The sequence below is a fragment of the Salvelinus sp. IW2-2015 genome, linkage group LG22, assembly GCF_002910315.2.
Source record: "Salvelinus sp. IW2-2015 linkage group LG22, ASM291031v2, whole genome shotgun sequence".
NCBI classification, from domain to species: domain Eukaryota; kingdom Metazoa; phylum Chordata; class Actinopteri; order Salmoniformes; family Salmonidae; genus Salvelinus; species Salvelinus sp. IW2-2015.
In genome coordinates, this window is record NC_036862.1 from 3,782,306 (window position 1) to 3,804,814 (window position 22,509).

Consider the following 22,509-nt stretch of genomic DNA (forward strand, 5'->3'; position numbering starts at 1 on the left):
GCATAAGAACAGCCCTTAGCMATGGTATATTGGCMATATACCACACCTCCTCAGGCCTTATAACTTAATCCTACAACTGGATCTAATTAAGGGTGCCCTGATCAATAGGCATTCTGACGTGTTTCTTCATATCGTGTATAGACTACAGTTTTWATACATAAGTCATGGCCAAGAAGACACAGACCTCTTCCATGTACGAAGGATCTTGTGTAACTGATGAGCAGTAGTCAGTGTAGGTCTCGGTCTGTCTTAAGGTGTTGTTCTACTTTATCTGGCCACCAGACGGTCAGAGGCAACCCTAATCCCGGCAGGCACATGACCTAGAATGAACAACCTTGCACGGACATATCAGTAGTAGGTCAGGCTAAAGGGATCTGGGTCAGGCTCGACAGGTATTTTTGATCAACTATCTTCTCATGTGGAGGTTTCTTTTTTCATTGTCAGCTATATCCATTTTCCATCGGGGTCATGTTCATTATGGCATGCGACAGAACATTTTTTCATTTTGCAATGGGAAACTCCAATGTCCAGGTAGTCTTTCGCTGTTTCCGTCTGTTTCCTTTTGACTAGTACCCGTTTCTCAGTGTAGCTTCAACTGACCCCAGAGGGTTAAACCGATGAGTACTTCTGACCTCAGCTGGAGAGCAGAAATATGCTGTGGTCCTTCACCCGTCGTCATGGCAACCATTGATTTCAGTTGTACCAGCATGATCAGAGGGTAGAGTTCTGATTTGGAAGACATTATACTGAAAAGCGCCCCGTTTATACCTGGTGTTAACATGTGTCCTGTGTCATCTTGTCCCTGTTCTGATTGTGCCCACATTTTTAGACCGGTATAGACAATCAAAATAACTGTGATATCACGACTGTGATAATATTTCGGGTAAGAATTGATTGGTTATGAAAGCTCAATGGGCAGACCTTAGTGACAGTCCAGTGGGTAGAGTTTACAGGTTCGAGTCAAATAAAGAAAAGGCTCGCAGGGAGGTAGGTTGGAGGGGGATGGAGAGCATTAAATGCGGGTTGCGACACACAAGGTCGACCAGTTCGAATGCTGACGCAGCGTTTGCTTTCCAACCTTACCCAACATACTTAACAAATCACATTCTAAACAACTGACTAACTGAACAGCTTTATATAACTGAAATAAAAAAATAAAAAAAGTGGTTCACTCCCCCCCTGCTAGCGCAGTGGACTACGCACTGAGATAGGGACCAGAAGGTCACAGATTCTAATATTTCTGATGGCTTTTTTTTWAAAACACACAAAAAAAACATTGTGATGGACTTTGTGTCGTTAGACAGTACCTTTAGAGGGAACCTACTTTTATCTTTTGAGTGTTTAGAATCGTGACAACTTACAGTGTAGCTTACACTTACATCACTGAWCGAAGTAGTCTGTTTGGAATGTAATCTATTTGCAGAAGGTAAAATGGGTATATTCATTCAAGTTTCGAGTGTGCTTTCACAGAATAGCATTGGCTTAGGCCCAAATAGCCAATTAGATGTGMTCATCTAGCATGCACATGGATTGTGTCCAGGAATACCTGATGGATCTCAGATTCCTTGAACACATTATGTCGTTCTGTGTGTTCCTACAGGTAACACAGGGTTTCTGTACATCTTAACTACAGGTAACTGCCAAAATAATGGAAACACTTGCATAAATGAGGGATACAAAGTACACTACATGAACAAAAGTATGTGGACACCTGCTTGTCGAACGTCTCATTCCAAAATCATGGGCATGAATATGGAATTGGTTCCCCCTTTGCTGCTATAACAGCCTCCACTCTTCTGTGAAGGCTTTCCACTAGATTGGTTGTTTGATGGGGTTGAAGTCAGTGCTCATTGCTGGCCAGTAAAGTTCTTCCACATCGATCTCGACAAACCGTTTCTGTATGGGCCTCGCTTTGTGCATGGGGGCATTGTCATGCTGAAACAGCAAAGGGCCTTCCCCAAACTGTTGCCACAAAGATGGAAGCACAGAATCGTCTAGAACGTCATTGCATGCTGCAGCGTTAAGATTTCCCTTCACTAGAACTAATGTGCCGAGCCCGAACCATGAAAAACAGCCCCAGACCATTATTCCTCCTCCACCAAACTTTACAGTTGGCACTATGCATTCAGGCTGGTAGCGTTCTCCTGGCATCCGCCAAACCCAGATTAGTCCGTCGGACTGCCAGATGGTGAAGCGTGATTCATCACTCCAGAGAACGCGTTTCCACTGCTCCAGAGTCCAATGGCGGCAAACTTTACATCACTCCAGCCGACGCTTGGCAATCTTAGGCTCGTGTGCAGCTGCTCGGCCATGGAAAACCATTTCATGAAGCTCCCAACGAACAGTTCTTGTGCTGACGTTGCTTCCAGAAGCAGAACTTGGAAGTGAGTGTTGTAACCGAGGACAGGCATTTTTTTTCTTCTGATGGTCCCATTCTGTGAGCTTGTGTGGCCTACCACTTCGCGGTTGAGCYGTTGTTGCTCCTAGATGTTTTCACTTCACAATAAAAACACTTATAGTTGACTAGGGCAGCTCTAGCAGGGCAGAAATGTGACTTTTTGGAAAGGTGGCATCCTACGTGCCACTTTGAAAGTCACTGAGCTCTTCAGTAAGGCCTTTCTACTGCCAAATTTTGTCTATGGAGATTGCATGGATGTGTGCTCGATTTTATACACCTGTCAGCAACGGGTGTGGCCGAAATAGCCGAATCCACTAATTTGAAGGGGTGTCCACATACTTTTGTTTATATAGCAAGCAGGTGCTTCTGCACAGGTGTGGTTCTTGAGTTAATTAGGCAATTAACATCACATCATGCATAAAAATGCTTACTAGGCCATTATTTGGGCTACCATGGCTATGCCCTCATAGGATGACAATGCCCCCATTCACAGGGCACGTGTGGTCACCGAATGGTTTGATGAGCATATGCCACGGCTGTCTCAGTCATCAGATCTCAACCCAACCGAACACTTATTGGAAATCCTGGAGCGGCACCTGAGACAGCATTTTCAACCATCAGCAACAAAACACCAAATGATGGAATTCCTCGTGGAAAAATTGTCACATCCCTCCAATAGAGTTCCAGACACTTGTAGCATCTATGCCAAGGCGCATTTTAGCTGTTCGTGATGGCCCAACGCCCTATTAAGACACTATGTTGGTGTTTCCTTTATTTTGGCAGTTACCTGAAGTTGTAACTAGTCTGAATGGGATTACAGGCCTGATTGGATTAACTGTATTCCTGCTCTAGTTTTATGGAGAATCTGTACTGGGGACAAAGAGACAGCTAGGCCAAAAGCCAAGTGATCTCATCATCCACTTATGTGGAGGTCCTCACAACCGGTAACTTTTCAACTGCACTCTAGTCATGGCTCAGCAGGCTCACTCTACTGTTCTGGTATGTATAGGCTACAGTAGAGTTGAGTGGTGCAATAGGAGGGAAATGCAGCAATGGGGGGGTGGGCAGTGCACTAATGGGAGGACATGGCATCTCTGGGTTCACTCAGTTCAGCTGCCGGGATGCATAATTTTCTGATCCATATCCAGATAACAAATAGCAAGGGCATCAGCCGAGTAAGGGGAGCAATGCTTGAACTAATCGAATAATTACCTCTGAAGCTTGTTTGTGTTGACAACAATCCAGTTAGCAACTGAGACAAACACCGATGGGAACGGGAACTGGTTGGTCTAGTTATAAGTCGAACTCCTGTCAGGGATTCTAGACAAGAGAACCAAGAGGGATGTAGACTACAGTCATGTAGAAACCTTTGGGAAAAGTGGAACATTTCACCCAGTCCAAGTATCTATTCACACCCATCCCTGGGCCACGTTCATAAAGCATCTCCGAGGAAGAGTGCTGATCCAGGATCAGTTTGGCCTTTTAGATCATATAAATGTTATAAAATCGACAAGGGGACCTGATCCTAGATCAGCAGCTTTATGAATACAGGCCCTGATTTACTCCACACCTAGCGATGACAAATGTACCGTTCTTGTGAGGGAGGACATTTCACTCCACAAGTTTAGACCATTAACTCTGGTCCAATTATGTCATTAATTACTCTCATAACTGAGTCAACGGTGTTAAAAAGAACCCTTAACATATGTATCAACACCCTAATGACGCCACATACCCATCGGTAAGAGTGTTTTTACAAAACCCACGCCACATTACCGATCAATTTGGACGTTGAACCGAGTTTGGGTAATAAAGTGCTAATAATAACAACGGAGACCTTGGATATTTTAGCTGAAACTATTTCAGGCTCATGTACTGTGTGACTCAACTGTTTATTATAAAAGGGCTATGTGTGATTCACCCATCCAGTTCATTACTTTACGCCTACACAGGTTATACTGGTACAATAGAAGATCTGCTGATGTCCCTATTTGGGCAGTTGTAATGGAATCTCAAATAGTGAGCTGTGTTTTGGTGAATGACAGTGCCTATAATTCAACCATGGACATAAATATATTCATCATTGAATTCAACACAAGAGTACGTAGTCAGATTATTTGGAAAAAAAGTAGATCAAGAAATACTCACACACACACACACGTTGTTCGATAAACCTTTTTTAATCTCAACAGCAAGTTAGCTTATGTGTGGTCAACATCAATGAAGGTAAATATAAAATTTGATTTTCTAAAGACAGGCGTTTGTCAGCAGGAAGTGAAATTATGATACTGAAACACATCCAACTCCTAATCTTCATTATTTTCTTTACATCTTCAACTATTACTCAGAAATATTGCTATAATACTTTTTAAATGGCATATACTGATGGACCAAAAAAGCACTGTCAAGAAGCTAAAACAAAGAAGTTCCTAACTCCACATGGTGTGGTTGGACAGGGAAACTTCTGAGGGGACTTTGGTTTCGTACCTTTGTAAAAACCTGGGTCTACTTATTTCCGGAAAGGATACCCCAAAATAAAAACATAACGGAATTAAACCAGAAATAAACGCTAAAATATTCTAATTTGAAACAAAACAAGTAAAAAAGGCACACTGAACACTATTCACACTCAACACAATATTTGTTGCATCTTGAGAGCACTCAAGTCTCTAAACCCCTAATTTTTACAAAGCACAATGAACAACCAATAGTGTTATTCTCTGGTCTTTCTTCGAAAGAACCAAATGTTTTGTGTCCATTTATTGGGATAACAGAGAGTGAATGGTTCCCTCGTCTCCATGGGRAGCAGCAGACTAGGCTAAACACCATTCTGACTACCATCCCCACCTCGCTCTCGCTATATTTCCTTTTTACCTCGTAAAAGTGCTCCAGTAATCCAGCTTCCACAGACAATCCTGTAGTCTAGTCTATGGCAGTGTCCCAAATGGCACCCATTTACCTATATAGTGCACTACTTTGACCAGAGCCCACAAAAGTAGTGTACTATGTAGGGAATAGGCTGCCATTTGAGAAGCAGCCGTTTGCCTCTGACCTCGACCACTTCTGTTTTTCAACCTATTTAATGAAAAGTAGAGGTCTAGGTCTTCATCAGAGATCTGTATGCTTCAAGTAGATTCAAAAGTGAAGTGTTCATTCTAAGCTTGCTGTGAGAGAGCCATTGTGAAACGTGACACAATTAATCCAGTGTCGTGTGACTAACGTTCTGTTCTTACATTTGTCTTTTTCTTCATCTTATTATTATTATTATATATWTTTTTTTACAGCAACCTTAAGTTAGAGAAACACATTCCTTCAGAAACCCAGTAGGTATTTGGGTCTATTCCACCACAGAATCACGATTAGACCTTTTCTACATCAACACTGTTAGGCCCACATCAGCTGCATATCACAGAAGGTATAAAGAACACAATCTGGAGATAGAACCCTCAGCTAACACTAGTGCAGCAAACCGATTTGATTGGACTTAACTTATTCCTTTTAGCGCCTAGTGAAGGGCATCACAAACTGATTTGTGTAGTTTGTTGGAAATAACTACCCAATTTATAAGGAACATCAACATAAATCGTGTTTCTCTTCATTAAATATAGATTGGAGTACTGTTTTTGTGTTTTTTCCTTCCCTTTTATCTGCTTCGATGGGATTGGTGTTGGGATTATCTCACGATTACGTCGTCGCTGTCTACGCGGTGATGAGCTGTCACTGTGGATATGTTGGCTGTGAGTCATCATACTGGAATTCTCCCGAAAAACGTCACATTAAAGTACGACTTTCTGGTGAGGAAGTCGCCCGTGCGGCTCCCTAGTCCCAGATGGATATATTGCTTCAATATTGCCACGATAAAATATTGACGAACACTGCACTTATCAAGCGCGCATTAACTCATTACTTTGTCTCTTGTTCGTTTTTTGTTTTACTATGTCAAACACGCAATGTGTTTTTGAGAGTTCTTGTCCTATTTCAATACAAAATAGCATGGTTGTCGTTTGGATTTTGCTTTCGGTAAGCCAAGTTCCGTTGTGCACATCTTCCAAAAACGACCAAACGACCAAACTGTGCTAAGTCTTTTTGCACCGTCCAGCTCTTCTTGACGAGGCTGCTGCGGCAGCAGTCAGCTTTGAGGCAATTGTGTTCCTGTGGAGCGATATCACTTCACACGTGACACCCCCCATCATGGCAACATCCATCCATCCACATATACCCAGCCAGCCAGCCATGCTGGCACACCCTTATCGCCCAGGCAGCCACCAGGCCTGGGTCCTAGCATAGGGCTGATGGGAACAGAGGAGTGGGAAGAAGGGAGATGGGGATGATTTTGGTAGAAAGGTTCTGAGGTTGGTTCACCACAACAACAAAAATAGTATTCATTGATACAAAAAAAAAGAAAAACACTTTCCCATGTACCTTGACCCCCATCTCCACTCCATCATATCTACGACATAACGCTGTGTAGGTTTTCAACTGTCGGTAATACTGCTTTCTCCCCACAGTTCCACGGCTTCAGTTCACCAGTACGAAGCCGTGCTGTGAGTCTACAGTCTCCATCATCTCGCTGTCCAGAAAGGAGTCCTGGAGTTCGGCGGGGAGTGCCAGCCCCTCGTACCCGGCCACAGGGACCTCTCCTGGGCCATGCGGGTGGGGCTGCCCGGGGTCCAGGGGGAACTCGTATTGTTCTGGATAAAGTGCCTCTTGGGGGGAGTGAAACTGTCCCTGCTGGTCACACAGCTGGTAGCTGTAGCCCAGGGCCTCGGGGGGGTGATTCTGCAGCTGGCCGGCTAGGCCGGGGGGCATGAGTATTGGGCTGAGGTGGGAGTGAGGGTAGTGGTGGGCCAGGTAGGTGTCGTAGACCAGGTTGGCGCTGGGCTCCATGAGGGGGCTGAGGGCCTGGGTGTAGGGAGGGGAGGCCTGGGAGCTGCCCTGCTGCTGGCGGGACCCAGCCATGGCCCCCTGCTGCTGTGGAGGGGCCCCTGGGTCCCCTGGATAGGAACCCTCCACTATCTGCATCTGGTTGAAGTAGGTTTGGAGGTGAGTCTGCTTCTGGAGGTACATCCTCTTCTGGTGCAACCTGAAGATAAAGCGATATAGGTTATAGAGTCAACCAGGAAAACAAGATGACGGTGGGATCTGTATGATAAGTGTGAATAGATAATAATAATGTACCTATGCTCCTGCAGCTGTTGCTCTAGACTCCGAGGATTCTCCTTACAGAAGAGCTGGCAGCTAGCAGGACTCACATTAGCCATGACACTAGCTTTCTGTAAGGGAGCGAGAGGGAAATATGAGGGATTCAATAACTAGATCTCACCAGTCTCAAAATGTGCCATCCATAATCATTGATAGGTATAAAATGACATTGAAATTGAGAAAATCGTACAGTAATGCAGACAAACAAACAACATTTTGTTAGTCATTGTTTTATTGTAATTGATTACTCCTTTAATAAATATTTAGATACATACAGTATAAGACAGATTGAGTGGTGCATTAGTTAGTACCTGTAGTCTGTGTGTGAGATATTGTGTCTCGAGACTCTGTCTTCGGGACAGTAGAGGTTGGGCGCCACCCTGGTATAAAGCCAAGTTATCCTCGTGCTTGGATGCCTCTCCCTGAAATGCATAATACACACAGAAGAGTTCAGAGGAGGTTACACTCACAATCTCACTGGGTTACAGACGAAAAGCAGATCAAATTGTTGGCGACCAAATTTACCCAGAGAAAAAAAACAATCCCGTTGTATTTCCATTGACTGAATAAAAATCATTATTTTACATTTGACCGTCATGCTTATCGGTCTTTAGGGTAATTTGCTAAATTTAGGGGAATTAAATTGGGAGTATGCATTTTCGTTAGTCGTAATTTATCACACGAGCACAGCATGCTATTTTGAGCAGAATATCACTTGTCAGACAGCAGTAGACCTGCTGCTGCGGTTCCTCAAGCACGTTGCTGCTGGAGTGAAACATGCTTTTATAAGCCTAGTCATTGCACAATAATTCTATATGCAATCGCATGTTAAAAACAGTTTTGATCGCCATGATTAAAAAGAGCTACTATTTTTATTTCTCAACTGGTAATTGAAGCGCGCCTTCCAATTCGCCATTCAAGTGCATAGGCAACGGTAGGCAGGCTATCAGTACATCACCCACCACTTTGCAATGTGAGCTGGAGGCAGTATGCATTTTGAAAACATATACTTCATTGTTTGAAACYTGAATGTTTTACGTCATATGAGGCATGTCTTACTTTGCTTCAAAGTAGCCTAGGCAAAATCTGACCATTGAAACCAGCATTTCTCACTGCTCTAGTTGTTTTCATATTCATTTTATTTAGTTCTCCAGAGGCCTCCTTGTCATATTAGCCRTACATCCTAGTTGCTGCATCTTTAGATTCCCCCTCATTCTAAGTTTCTAACTGAGATTTTCATCACCGTCACATATGCACTGTTTAGAATGGTGTTTCATCACAGGAGTTGCATGTTCTGTCAAGATGAATTATCATAAGATAAACGTGATTTCTGTCATTCTGAGCACCGCTGGTGAACGCCCGAATCCAAATCTTCGGAAACCCTGGCGCGGACGCGAAAACACACTCACACAGCTCCACTGAGTATTGAAGTCATTGCCACTCTTGTATACAGGGCCAGTGTGTTGCTGTTGCTGTTTTATTGTTGTTGCTGACTGTGTATAGTGATTGTGTGGTAAGCAACTATAGGGACCTTGTGGACAGACAGGCATGCTGCCAATAAGCCCTTTCGACCACCAGGGCTTTGTCCCAAATAGCACCTATTCCCAATCCCTAATTAGTGCACTATTTTCACCCAGAGCCCTGGTCAAAAGCAGAGCACTAAATAAGTGCTAGGGTGCCATTTGAGTCGCAGACTAACCTAACCCTCTGTGTATGTACCACCACAACCAACCAACCAACCACACAGGCCTTATGTTGACCCGCAGCAACCACAGAACGCACTGTTCTAGGGAAAGGGAGATGGATGCACTGATTCACAGATGGATTGTGCTCTCTCTGTCTCTCTGTCTTCGCGGCCATTGAATTGACTCCTTGTTGTTGCCCGTTTACAAGCGGCAGMCGGTACATTCTACTTCCCAGATTTGGCGATTCAGTTCAGTCAGTCACACAGTTACTTCTAAGATAACTCGATTGCCTCTCTCTCTCACAGGCACGACACTTTCCCTCTAACCTCACTCTCCCCTCTTTCACACACTCTTTCTCTCTCTCCCTATTTTTCTGTCCCTGAGCGAGTGAAGGCCCAGTGGGCACCAGTCATCGCTATGGGCAGCAGTATTACCTCAACAATGGCTGTATTCACTCTGTGCAGCTCCAGGGGCTGACTGACAGTCAACAACGGGACAATTGGCTGCCTCTTCGTCCGGACGGATCATTATATAACCAGCCTCGTCTGTGATTCACCGGCTGGCTGGCTAACTAATCACTGGTGAGGTCAGGAGTGGTGCTGCTGGGTGGGGTCTCACTCTCGGTCACTGTGGAGCCAGTACTGACCTGCAGCTTGGGGTCCAGCAGGTTCGGCAGGTTTGCATGGGGCCCCAGGGTCCTCATGGAGGATGGGTCCTCCCCAGAGCCCATCTGCTCATACATCTGTTTGTTCAGCTCCAGGATGCCTTTGGTCCGCGCCAGGTTCTGGAGATGCTGCCGGAACGCAACCAGACCTAACAACATAGAGTTGGGAGTCAGGGGAGTATAGCATCCAAACTATTTGTTATAACCCGGTTCCCTTGCATCTCCGACTGAAATGACATAGCCATCACTTCTATCCTACCTTCACCGCCTGCAGGGAGAGAGTATGTACGTCATGAGTGTGTGTGTGTGTGTGTGGGTGGTAACAGTGTGTGTGTGATGGTGATTGTAATAAAAATCCATCTCCGGCTCCTAGAAGGCTGGGTGACTGTTCATGATGGCGTGAACCGTGGGACCTGACTCATCCTAATAATAAGGCTATATAAAGATTTGAGAAGCTTCTCCACATCTCCTCCTTGCAGCGGCACGCAGAACCCAGCCGCTTCAAACAGCCACTAGAAAGAAGTGGGGCTCTGGTGACTCGTAGCTCCTGCTGTGTGTGTGCGCAGACTGAAGAGGCAGCTGGGGACACACACACACACACACAAACACACACCTCCTGTATATACATTTTAAGCGCTATTAATTAAGTTCCTTTACCGGGTGCTTTTGCTGCTGCTACGGGATTAAACATTAAAACAGAGCTATGTGGGCCAAACCTTCAAAGCGCAGTCTGATTCACAAAATGAATCATCAGAGAGAGAAAGACAGAGTGGGTGGGTGAAAGAGAAGAAAATAAAGAGAATGAGAGCCAATTTCAGCTTGAAAATGTGTGCGTGCAGGGGTGTGAATGAGCTGCGGTTCACAGGGGTGTCGTGTCGTCTGCGCAATGATTAGAGACCGAGACCTTGATGATGGCGTCTCTCGGGGTCCTAATGTTCAGGGGTTGAGGGAGGAGAAGATGCGCAGGTGGAGACCTGAAGTCAATTGTATTTTTCATTTAGCAAACGACACCCTATTCCCTGGTGTATATAGTGCTCTACTTTGGAGCAAAGTCACACCGGGTGTCTTATGAGACGGAGGCTGACAACAGAGAGAAAGATGGAGAAATGTAGAGGGAAAGACGGAGTGAAAGAAACAGGAAGACAGAGAAGGAGATGAGTAAAGATCGAGAGACAACCAGTGGATCTCACCTTGTGTGAGGGAGGTGTCGGAAGCGCGGCGGCCCTCCCTGAAGCTGATGGGCGAGCGGTTGTGGGCCTCCCTCCTTTGGGAGCTCAGGCCCTGCATGGTGGGGTTGGGGGGCCGCTGGCTCATGAAGGGGCCCTGGGTCATGTGGGGCCCCGAGCTGTGGGTGTTGGCCAGGACCACCTCGCTGAGAGAGGGGGCGTCCTCCAGCAGACCCAGGTCACTGTGCAAGGAGCCCATGTCGTAGCCCATGTCAGAGTCCACGCTGCCCAGGGATGGGTTGTGCCCCATGGTGAACAGTTTACCTGTTGGTTCACAGCAATACAGGAAAGCAAGGGTTCATTGACAGTACTACTGGTGTATTGGATATTGCTCTAATTAGGGTCACAGGTTTTTCCAGGTAGGTCTTGCACAATTATCATATAAACGTGTAACCGACACTATGGACAATAACCGCGAACAAAAAAAACTTTGTTGTTGTCATAATCGTTTAAGAGGGGATTCAACTTTACATTCAAGTAGATATAGTTTACACAACAGGATTTATTTTTACATGAAGTGGGTAAAGTTAGCAATCATTTTACGAGCAGAACGACATGGTTGGGTGGAGACCCTTCATTTCCAAAAGCTCAAAGCTGTCAAAACCAATAGTTAGGGTGTCACTGAAGCTGTCTTGTATTCATTAGGTATGTGATAGCTACATTTTCAAATATGTATTAAGATGCATTACAAGCTAAAAAAAAACTATTATGAATATAACAGTGACCATTTGCATGACAATTAATCGCTACCCCAAATTCCATAATCGTCACAGCCTGTTTCCCGGGTAAGGTAATTGGAAAGATTCCTGAGGGGTATGCTACAAAGCAAGACCAATGACTTAGCCAGTTAACTTCCCACAATATTCTGAAATAACAATTTATTTTTTAAGAACATAAGCATGAAATGGGCATGGTCTAATTGCCTCAAAAACCAAAAAACACTAAGTATAGCTTTCTTAAATTAACCAGAAAATCAACAGTTATTTCAGTTTTTTTTAAATAAAAGTTAGCTGGCTAACTCATTGATCCTGCTTTGTAGTGTACCCCTCTGGCCTCAGCTAGATACAATAAATAAAACCAGTTCATCCACTCATTCATTCATCCATCCATCCACCTATGAATAAATGTGGTGCCTTTAAAATAACAATTTGCACTGGAAGCGCACATTTTCCCCATTCACAAACGCAATACTTCCTGGCTTAGCAGATCAACAACCCATCGTATGAACACAGCCCTACGTCCACGATCTAGCCAATGACCTATATGATTCTTTAATGTCCCAGAACCTTGGTTCAGTTCTGACCTTGGTTGATGACGGGGCCCAGCTGGTTAGTGACCTCGGACAGGGTGTGTCGGCGCTGGCCGAAGCGAGCCATCTGGAAGGCGGAGAAGAGGTGGGCGGGGTCGTCCTCGGCGTCGGGCTCCTCCGTCTCTATGCCCTCGTCGATGGACGTCTCCATCATGTTACTGGGTGAGGACGCGCTGGACTTGCGCAGGACTGTGGGGGGCAGGGGGTCCAGCATGCAGCCATTCACCTAAAGGCAAAGACAGGGAGAGGCACGGTGAGTTGTTTGCTGGAGCAATCCATTTATGAAATGTATTTCACAGGGACAGTGGACATAAATCATTAATTCCCTTTCCACATCAATGCTCAAGTGCCAGGTGTTCGCAAAAGAGCTAACTTTCATCTATAGCCCTTGGGAACTCGCTATAGAGTTCAAACTGGGTTACCAACACAGATTCTCAGCGCATTCTCTCTGGAGAGCTAACACGAGTTTCCAGCACCCAGGCAAGGTTACTCATCATGAGAGAGGGTCTCACCTAAACACCTCCATTACTCACCCATTTATCTTCATTCCTACGGGGCAGCATGAGACTCTATGGACGTGAATGGGACCTCCTTCTCTGTCTCACACACACACACCCTAAGCGGGAAATGGCTCCTCTATCGGTTAATTCATGACCTAATGTACAAATCCAGAGGGTCCTCTCCACTTGTGTTATTGGAGTGGACAGCTCTGCACCTACAATACTGCAAGGCTTGGGGACTGGATGAGTAAACAAAATGTGTCTGCCATTTCCCCCCCCCCCCCGTTGGTCAGACATTAAGAGGGGAGAGGGGAGGAAGTCTGGTATGCATGCACAGGAAGTGTGCTTTGGCCGAAAGTGCAGCGAGAGACTCTTCCACAGACACAATCAGGCTCGCTCATCACACACACCTCTCGCTCACAGTCTCTCTCTCGCACACAAATCTCTCACGCACTCGCATGCACACACTCTGTCTGCCTCTCTGACACACCCCTCGCTGACACGGATCATCTGGATGAGTTGCCGGGGTAACCAGAACCCTGGGCTCCTCCAGTCAGGGCCGCTTTGTACAATTCCTGAACCCAGTCCCCTGAAGCGTGCTAGGCCAGGAATGCTGCCTGTTACTCAACACACTGGGGAGGGAGAGGGGCTGGCTGCACGAACCCAGGCCACACCAGCCTATTACTGCACTAGTGCCTAATGTGGATCCAAAAGGGGCGGCAGGGTAGCCTAGTGGTTAGAGCGTTGGACTAGTAACCGAAAGGTTGCAAGATCGAACCCCCGAGTTGACAAAGTAAAAATCTGTCATTCTGCCCTGAACAAGGCAGTTAACACACTGCTCCTAGGCCGTCATTGAAAATAATAATTTGTTCTTAACTGACTTGCCTAGTTAAATAAAGGCGAGAAAAAAAAGGGCACACTATACCCTTTTTAGTGCACTAGTTTGACCAAAAGTAGTGCACTAAAATAGTTAGAGTGCCATTTGAGATTCATTCCTAGTCCCTACAGTGCCTAGAGCCAGCAGGGGCTCATCAAGAGTGAGGGAGGGCAGAGGGAACAGCCTCAACAGGCAGCATCCTGGTCATGTGTTCTGCTGGTGCTCCCTCCTGCTGCTGAGATCATGCTAGTTCCTTGTTTTTGAGGGGCCACGCCGTGTTCCCTCACCAAGATAACACTTGAGCGTTATTTTGATTTAATCTCTCGCAAGTCTGCTGGTTACACAGAATTTTTTTACGAGKKWWWATATATMTWTTTTTAAGTATAGTYCGTCAGTTAAGACAAAAATTGGTTGTAAAAGTGATAAATAATGGTCAAAATAAAACGAGTATAGGGTCTGTGCGTATAAGGCAGCTGTTCAACACACAGCAGAAAGCAGGGGAATGGTAGATTGCTCAACGTAGAGTGCTGACGTCAGGAGCGAAGTCGAACGCTTAAAGCCTGGCCAGGCTGGAAGAAAAGGTCACAGTCTGGCACAGATAAAGACAGACACTTAGCAGAGGAGGAGGAGGGGAGTAAGGGAGAGTCTGGATCCAGACGTGCAGGGACAAGAGTACAGCAGATGTCACATGGTCCAACACTAAGTGTGCGTGTGCTCCTAGTGTGTGTGTGTGTGTGTGTGAGAGAGGGAGAGAGGTCTCTGATTGTGCCCGAGCTGTAGAGAACTGGCAGCTGTCATATCAGATGTGTGGCCCCAGCCAGTGACAGACAGACAGAGACAGACAGAGAGGGGACGGATGGGGCTGAGTGTAGCTGCTTACGTAAACTAGCGAGGGGCAGCTGGCCGTGCGGTTACTGTTAGACCCAGCCAGCCCAGTGCCTAAGCCTTAAGGGCTCTGGGGACCTGCTCACAGGGCAAGACACATCCCTCCATTCCCCCCCTGATAACCAGGCTGTGGCTAGGGCAGGGTGCACAGACAGAGTGTGTCCCAAATAGCACCCTGTTCCCTATATAGTGCACTACTTTTGACCATGGCCCATAGGGTTTCCCATAGGGACCTGATCAAATGTAGTGCACTATATAGGGAATAGAGTGCCATTTGGGATGCAGAAGAGAGAACGGGGGCCAGCCAAGTAGCATTAGCAGCAGGTCCAGGTCAAGAGGGGTCAGAATAGGACAGGGGATTTGAGCGAGGTTAACACACAGACACACCGTCACGGTCCCAGCTTATGCACTCTACTGTGGAGCCCCGACCTCAGCGAAATGTGAGTCAGAGCTCTTTCATAACATAACTGTGACGCAGTTACCGCCATCCATCACTCAGGCAGCATCCCATATGGTACCATATTCCCTTTATAGTGCACCACTTCTGACCAGGGCCCAGRCCAAAAGTAGTGCACTACTAAATAGGGAGTCRGGTGCCATTTAGGATGCAGMCTCAGGTGGAACTAACTAAGAAGTTCCCACACGATGTATAAAAGGGGGTAAGAGSGGACTGGGGCTGGACTGTGTCAGTCCTCAGCTGATTTTGTGTTGTTGTTCTATTGAGTGCCAAACTGGCAACGCTCTGTTCTCTCGCTGCCTGGCTGTGGGGAGTTGGGGACAGCCTTGAACAAAGAGCCCCCTGGGGAGGAAAGGAGGGAGAAAGGAGAAGGCAGCATGAGTGTGCTAAACTCAATTAAATACAGACAAGAGTCCCCTCTTGGATAACTCAACTGCAGTGGCCAGTCGGGGTTGGGGTGGCCTGGGGAGAGGATCGGTCCTCTGTAGCGTCMCCACTGTCCAGTTGCAATAAGTGCTCCACGGGGTCGTGTTCAGTTGGAGAAAACCTTTTGAAACGTTTTCAAACAGGGGAGGTTCTCCCTGAGTTTGTCCAATATGAACATCAATTTTTGTAATTTGTTTTGCTTAATTCCACYAACTCAACAGTGTTATCCAGCTGGAAAAYTGGATAACACTCCACATAGTGGATGTCCACAGGCCGGGGTGCTTCGGTTTAGAATAGCTCGTAACCTTAGATTACATGTTGTTTGGCGTCATGACTTACTTTAGGAGTGGCCACGTCCTCGACCATGAAGCTGTGCTCAGGCAGAAGAGGCGACTGCGGGAAGTTGAAGGCATCGGCCGAGGATTGGGGCAGGGCCGGGGAGCGTAGGAGACCCCGCACCCCCTGGGGCAAGAGACCCACCTGGGGGGAGCCACCGCTCGGCTCACTCGGCTGTAGGGGAGATAGATGGAGGGGTACAGAGAGAGCGAGAGAGAATGGGGGAGGAAGATCCGGAGAAAGAGATGAGGGTGAAAGGAATGGATAGAGAGCGAATCAAAGAAAGAGGGTGAAAGGAATGGATAGAGAGCGAATCAAAGAAAGAGGGTGAAAGGAATGGATAGAGAGCGAATCAAAGAGAGGAAGAGGGTGAAAGGAATGGATAGAGAGCGAATCAAAGAAAGAGAGGAAGAGGGTGAAAGGAATGGATAGAGAGCGAATCAAAGAAAGAGGAAGAGGGTGAAAGGTAACAGAAAGAGAAAAAAAGGAAGTTGAATGGATAGAGGGGGAAAAAAGATGGCAGCGAAAGGAAGAGAAAAGACGCTTCATTAATTAATGAATGAATACATGTTCTTTGAAAAGCCAGGTGTGTGAATGGAAATGTCCTTGATCATTAGGACCGCAGACAACTATACTAATGCACCACACAGACAGATCTGCTTTGTGGCGCTGAAAAACGGCGACGAAGATAGCGGGGGTTACCTTGACGACAGTCTGCTCGGCGATGGTGCTGGGCCGGCGCTGGTGTACGTCAAGCCGCTGCTCCACAGGGAAACTGCAGCGGTGGGACTTGAGACGCTCCACCAGCAGGTAGTAGATAGCAGCAAAGTGGTTGTAACTCTTGTTCTGGAGCGACTGGACACAGGCAGGGACAAACCATGTTAAAGCTGCAATATGTAACTTTTTGGGAGACCTGACCRACCAAATTCACATAGAAATCTGAGTTATAGATCTGTCACTCTCATTGAAAGCAAGTCTAAGAAGCAGTAGATTTGTTCTATGTGCACCACTTCTATGCCTCCCGTACTTAAGTTTAATTTATATGTCTTTTACTTTTTTCGGTAAAAAATAKATTTCACAGCGTTTTAGATCAGTGGTTCCCAACCAGGGGTACTTGGCCTATCCACAGGGGGTACTTGAGAAGACTCAGGAGATCATAGGCCTGCTGGTAAAATGCACGAGGGGGGGGTACTTCAGGGGTACACTGGACAGAGCAAAATTCAGTTGGTGGTACAGTAACCAAAAAAGGTTGGGAACCACTGGTTTAGATGGTACAATGAGTCTCTACACGACATTTGCTTGTTTTGTCACAAACTGAAATAAGGCGAACAATTAGAATTTTAGCAATGAGGAAATGGCTGAGACATTTCTGCATAGTGCATCTTTAAAGGGATAGTTCAGTATTTTATAACTTGATGTTAGATTGTTCCGCACCCTGAACGTAATATATGGTTTGGTTTTCTTGAAACAGCCACTACACGTAGGGCAGCAGGTAGCCTAGCCGTTGGGCCAGTAAGCGAAAGGTCGCTAGTTCGAATCCCACTATCCCGGCATTGCAAGAKCCATGTTCTACCAGCTGAGCTAACATCAATACTCATAATAGGGTGTCATTAGAGATACAGCCAATATCCACTCTGGCACACTACTCTGAATCCATGCACAACACCAGTATTTCTACTTGCACATCATCATCTGCTCATCCATCACTCCAGTGTTAATTTGCTAAATTGTAATTACTTCGCTACTATGGCCTATTTATTGCCTTACCTCCTCACACCACTTGCACACACTGTATATAGACTTTCCTTTTCTCTATTGTGTTATTGACTGTTTATTCCATGTGTAACTGCGTTGTTGTTTGTGTCGCACTGCTTTGCTTTATCTTGGCCAGGTCGCACTTGTAAACGAGAACTTGTTCTCAACTAGTTTACCTGGTTAAATAAAGGTGAAATAAAATAAAAAATAAMACATTGCGTCATTCTCTTTAGTATGCTAGTGTAGGGGCCGGTTCCAGACATAAGCGACTAAAAAAGGAACTCAGTCTGGRTCTCAAAACAGTGTTGTTTTGCCACGAGGTGGGTGCCGCCCAACCAAATCTTGCTTAGGGCCACCAAAAGGCTAAAGCCGGCTCTGCTAGCCTAGATATTTCTGCGTTCTAAATGGCACCCCTATTCCCTTTACAGTGCACTGCTTTTGACCAGGGCCCTATATAAGAAACAAGGCGCCATCTCTCTCGGTCAACTTGCACCTCGATTGTCTTGTGTTGGTCGATGCCCAGGCTGTGCATGAGCCGCAGAACCTGCTCGCTGTACTCGCCCACGCCCAGGTCGCTCTCCTGCTGGTACAGCATGGGCCTCTGCACAGGCACGTCCAGTGCCATCCACTTGTGCTCCTTGATCTGGGCTACCGACAGACGCTTGGACGGGTCCAGCACCAGCATCCTCCGGATCAGGTGCTCGCAGTCTGGGAGAGGGAGGACAAGAGAGGGGGAAGGGGAGAGAAAGACAAATAAAGACGGAGACAGAGAGAGAAAGGGGAAGAAAATGTATGTACAATCCCTGGTACAAAGAACCATTACAGAGACATTGTCTGATGACAGAGAGGAGAGTGTTCTCTTGTCACGTCTGACTTTACACATTTGCCCCTGACACATCAGACCATACACAACAACACGCAGCCCGGGACAGTGATACTGAGTGTACTGTGTGTACCATGTACCGAGAATAGAGAGGGAAGAAAACCCCCATTTGAGTGAAGCGAGAGCTCCCGCTGAAACGTTACATTGGGGAAACAAAGCGGTTCTATTGAAGCAGGGCAGGCCACAGGGAAGGAGTGAAGGAGCACCTCCACTACTCACGCTAAGAAAAACAAATGATCTCAGGCAGGAATGCACAGTGGGCTCGTCCCCTCTTTCTCTAGCCCCCCCTGTTGTCCTCTTTCTATCCCCCTCTCATTCTTACTCTCTCTGCCTTCTTAACGCCATCCCTCTCCATCTCTCCTTCTCTTTCTCCCTCGTCTCTCAGAGGAGGATGGAGAGGACTCTTAACCTTCAGTTAGCGGCTAAATGAGCTTGACGTCACTAACCGCAGGGTCTTAATAGGATTACCGCCCACTGGGCTGAGGCTGTGCGTGTGTTTGCATCTGTGTGTTTCTGTGCGCGCACCCAGTCTGCGTCTCGCCTCTTCTCAACTCTTCAGCCTGAGCTACCTACTCATCCTCATCCTTCGATCTATGGTCTTATTTATGATGACTGCTCTGCTGCCAAATGAACACTTCTCTGGGAGAGAAAGCCAGCAAGAGTGAGGGATGAGCGAGAGAAAGAGTGAGAGAGAGAAACTATGTAATCCACATTGACACTCTTCTTTTCTCTTTTGTACATTATGACACTACCATGGAAATATTCAGGGCCGGGACGGTTAACACTTCCTTTCTTTTGTCCCCCCCCCCCTGCTTTCTTTCTCATCTCGGATTTCTGTTACACCCAATAGCCCAGGGCAACTTCAATACTGACTTCAAAGAATGTACAGTACTGGAGGTAAAACAAAGCAGTGTACTAACAGTACAGCGCTGCCTGATTTGTTATAGAGAGCCTCTGTACCGTACAGTATGTGTGTGTAGCAGAGTGAGAACATGTAGGGAGGAAATGGAGGAGGAAACGGCMCTCTGTTCTTCTCGTCTGAAGCAAAAGGAGGGAACAGGACCGGAGCGGGCCGGGGGGGCTGCATGCAGGCAGGCGAGGGGGCTTAAGTAACACTCCTACATTCTCAACAAGGACTAAATAGTTCCCTGAACAAAGCCTGTTGACCCCCACAACAATAATATTAAGGGGTTAGAACGCCAGGGCTTAAAAACAAAGGTGTCATTGTACGCTAATGATTCATGTTCTTTTAAATCCACAATTTGGATCCCTCCACAGCATCTATATACTTTTTCTAACCTYTCTGGATTAAAAGCAAATTATGATTGGTGTACTTTATTACGTACACACAAAAAATGCTATTTTTACATTACATTTTACATTTTTTTTACATTTTAGTCATTTAGCAGACGCTCTTATCCAGAGCGACTTTTTATTTTATTTTATTTTTTTAAATTTTTTAAACATACTGAGACAAGGATATCCCTGCCGGCCAAACCCTCCCTACGACGCTATGCCAATTGTGTGTCGCCCCACGGATCTCCCGGTTGCGGCCGGCTGCGACAGAGCCTGGGCGCGAACCCATACTCGGTATACATATCCCGAAAGAAAGAAATGATCTCACTCCAATACATTTTTATAGAAAGTTAGCAAAAATAGATAAGATCTTGCTACCATGGAAAGGAAAATACCTGTCTATTTGTGGGAGAAAAAAAATCGCCCTGATTAACTCGTCATATCCCAGTTTACCTACAAACAATAGTGCGCAAGTATAAACACCATTTGACCACGCAGCCATCATTACCATTCTGTCTCCTAGAGATGAACATTCTTTGGTGCAAAAAGTGCAAATCAATCCCGGAACAACAGCAAAGGACCTTGTGAAGATGCTGGAGGAAAAAGGTACAAAAGTATCTATATCCACAGTAAAACAAGTACAATATCAACATAACCTGAAAGGCCGCTCAGCAAGGAAGAAGCCAACTGCTTCCAAAACCGCCATAAAAACTCCAGACTATAGTTTGCAACTGCACATGGGGACAAAGATGGTACTTTTGGAGAAATGTCCTCTGGTCTGATGAAACAAAAATAAACTGTTTGCCATAATGACCATCATTATGTTGGGAGGTAAAAGGGGGATGCTTGCAAGCCGAAGAAAACCATCCCAACCGTGAAGCTCGGGGGCAGCATCATGTTGTGGGGGTTCTTTGCTGCGGTGATTCACCTCTACGCAGACGACACCATTTTGATACTTCTGGCCCTTCTTTTGGACACTGTTAACTACCTCAGACGAGCATCAATGCCAGACAACTCTCCTTCGTGGCCTCCAACTGCTCTTAAATGCAAGTAAAACTAAATGCATGCTCTTCAACGATCGCTGCCCGCACCTGCCCGCCCGTCCAGCATCACTACTCTGGACGGTTCTGACTTAGAATATGTGCGAAACTACAAATACCTAGGTGTCTGGTTAGACTGTAAACTCTCCTTCAGACTCACATTAAGCATCTCCAATCCAAATAAATCTAGAATCAGCTTCCTATTTCACAACAAAGCATCCTTCACTCATGCTGCCAAACATACCCTCGTAAAACTGACCATCCTACTGATCCCGATTTCGGCATGTCATTACAAACAAGCCTCCAACACTCTACTCAACAAACTGGATGCAGTCTATCACAGTGCCATCCGTTTTGTCACCAAAGCCCCATATATACCCACCACTGCGACCTGTACGCTCTCGTTGGTGGCCCTCGCTTCATACTCGTCCTCAAACCCACTGGCTCCAGGTCATCTACAAGTCTTTGCTAGGTAAAGCCCGCCTTATCTCAGCTTACTGGTCACCATAGCAGCACCACCCGTAGCACGCGCTCCAGCAGGTATATTTCACTGGTCACCCCCAAAGCAAATTTCTCCTTTGGCCACCTTCCTTCCAGTTCTCTCTGCCAATCACTGGAACTAACTGCAAAATCACTGAAGCCTGAGACTCATATCTCCCTCACTAACTTTAAGCACCAGCTGTCAGAGCAGCTCACAGATCACTGCACATCTGTAAATAGCCCTCCAACTACCTCATCCCCATACTGTATTTATTTATCTTGCCCCTTTGCCCCAGATATTCTACTTGCACATTCATCTTCTGCACATCTATCACTCCAGTGTTTAATTGCTATATTGTAATTACTTCTCCACCATGCCTATTTATGCCTTACCTCCCTTATCTTACCTCATTTGCACACACTGTATATACACTTTTTCTACTGTATATTGACTGTCTGGTGCACTTCAAACTAGATGGTATCATGAGGAAGGAAAATGATGTGGATATATTGAAGCAGCATCTCAAGACATCAGTCAGGAAGTTAAAGCTTGGTCGCAAATGGGTCTTCCAAATGGGCAATGATCCCAAGCATACTTCCAAAGTTGTGGCAAAAGTGTTGATCCTAACTGATCTAAGACAGGGAATTTCTACTAGAATTAAATGTTAGGAATGTGATAAACTGAGTTTAAATATATTTAGCTAAGGTGTATTTCATCACATTCCCAGTGGGTCAGTAGTTTACACAATTAGTATTCGGTAGCATTGCCTTTAAATTGTTAACTTTTGTCAAACGTGCTTCACGGTTGGGATGGTGTTCTTTGGCCTCCCGGGTGGCGCAGTGGCTAGGGCACTGCATCGCAGTGCTAACTGCGCCACCAGAGTCTCTGGGTTCGCGCCCAGGCTCTGTCGCAGCCGGCCCGACCGGAGGTCCGCGGGGCGACGCACAATTGGGCTAGCGTCTCCGGGTTAGGGGTTTGGCCGGTAGGGATATCCTTGTCTCATCGCGCTCCAGCGACTCCTTGGCGGGCCGGGCGCAGTGCGCGCTAACCAAGGGGGCCAGTACCGGTGTTTCCTCCATCTCTCTTCCT

At 46.2% G+C, this 22,509-nt stretch overlaps 1 protein-coding gene across 1 annotated transcript in view; it reads right to left on the bottom strand.

Annotated features, from left to right (window-relative positions):
* Nucleotides 1-4,559: 4,559 nt before the first annotated feature.
* The window catches only part of sik2b (salt-inducible kinase 2b), a 59,319-nt gene continuing 41,369 nt past the window's right edge, over nt 4,560-22,509 (bottom strand). Inside the window, exons 7-15 of the mRNA XM_023966452.2 lie at nt 18,214-18,428; nt 16,668-16,820; nt 15,969-16,139; nt 12,479-12,710; nt 11,140-11,439; nt 9,932-10,098; nt 7,912-8,022; nt 7,577-7,671; nt 4,560-7,481 (exon numbers count right to left, since the gene is read on the bottom strand). Coding sequence (XP_023822220.1) covers nt 6,917-7,481; nt 7,577-7,671; nt 7,912-8,022; nt 9,932-10,098; nt 11,140-11,439; nt 12,479-12,710; nt 15,969-16,139; nt 16,668-16,820; nt 18,214-18,428 — 2,009 coding nt within the window. The 3' untranslated portion in view covers nt 4,560-6,916. The remainder of the gene's footprint in view (nt 7,482-7,576; nt 7,672-7,911; nt 8,023-9,931; nt 10,099-11,139; nt 11,440-12,478; nt 12,711-15,968; nt 16,140-16,667; nt 16,821-18,213; nt 18,429-22,509) is intronic.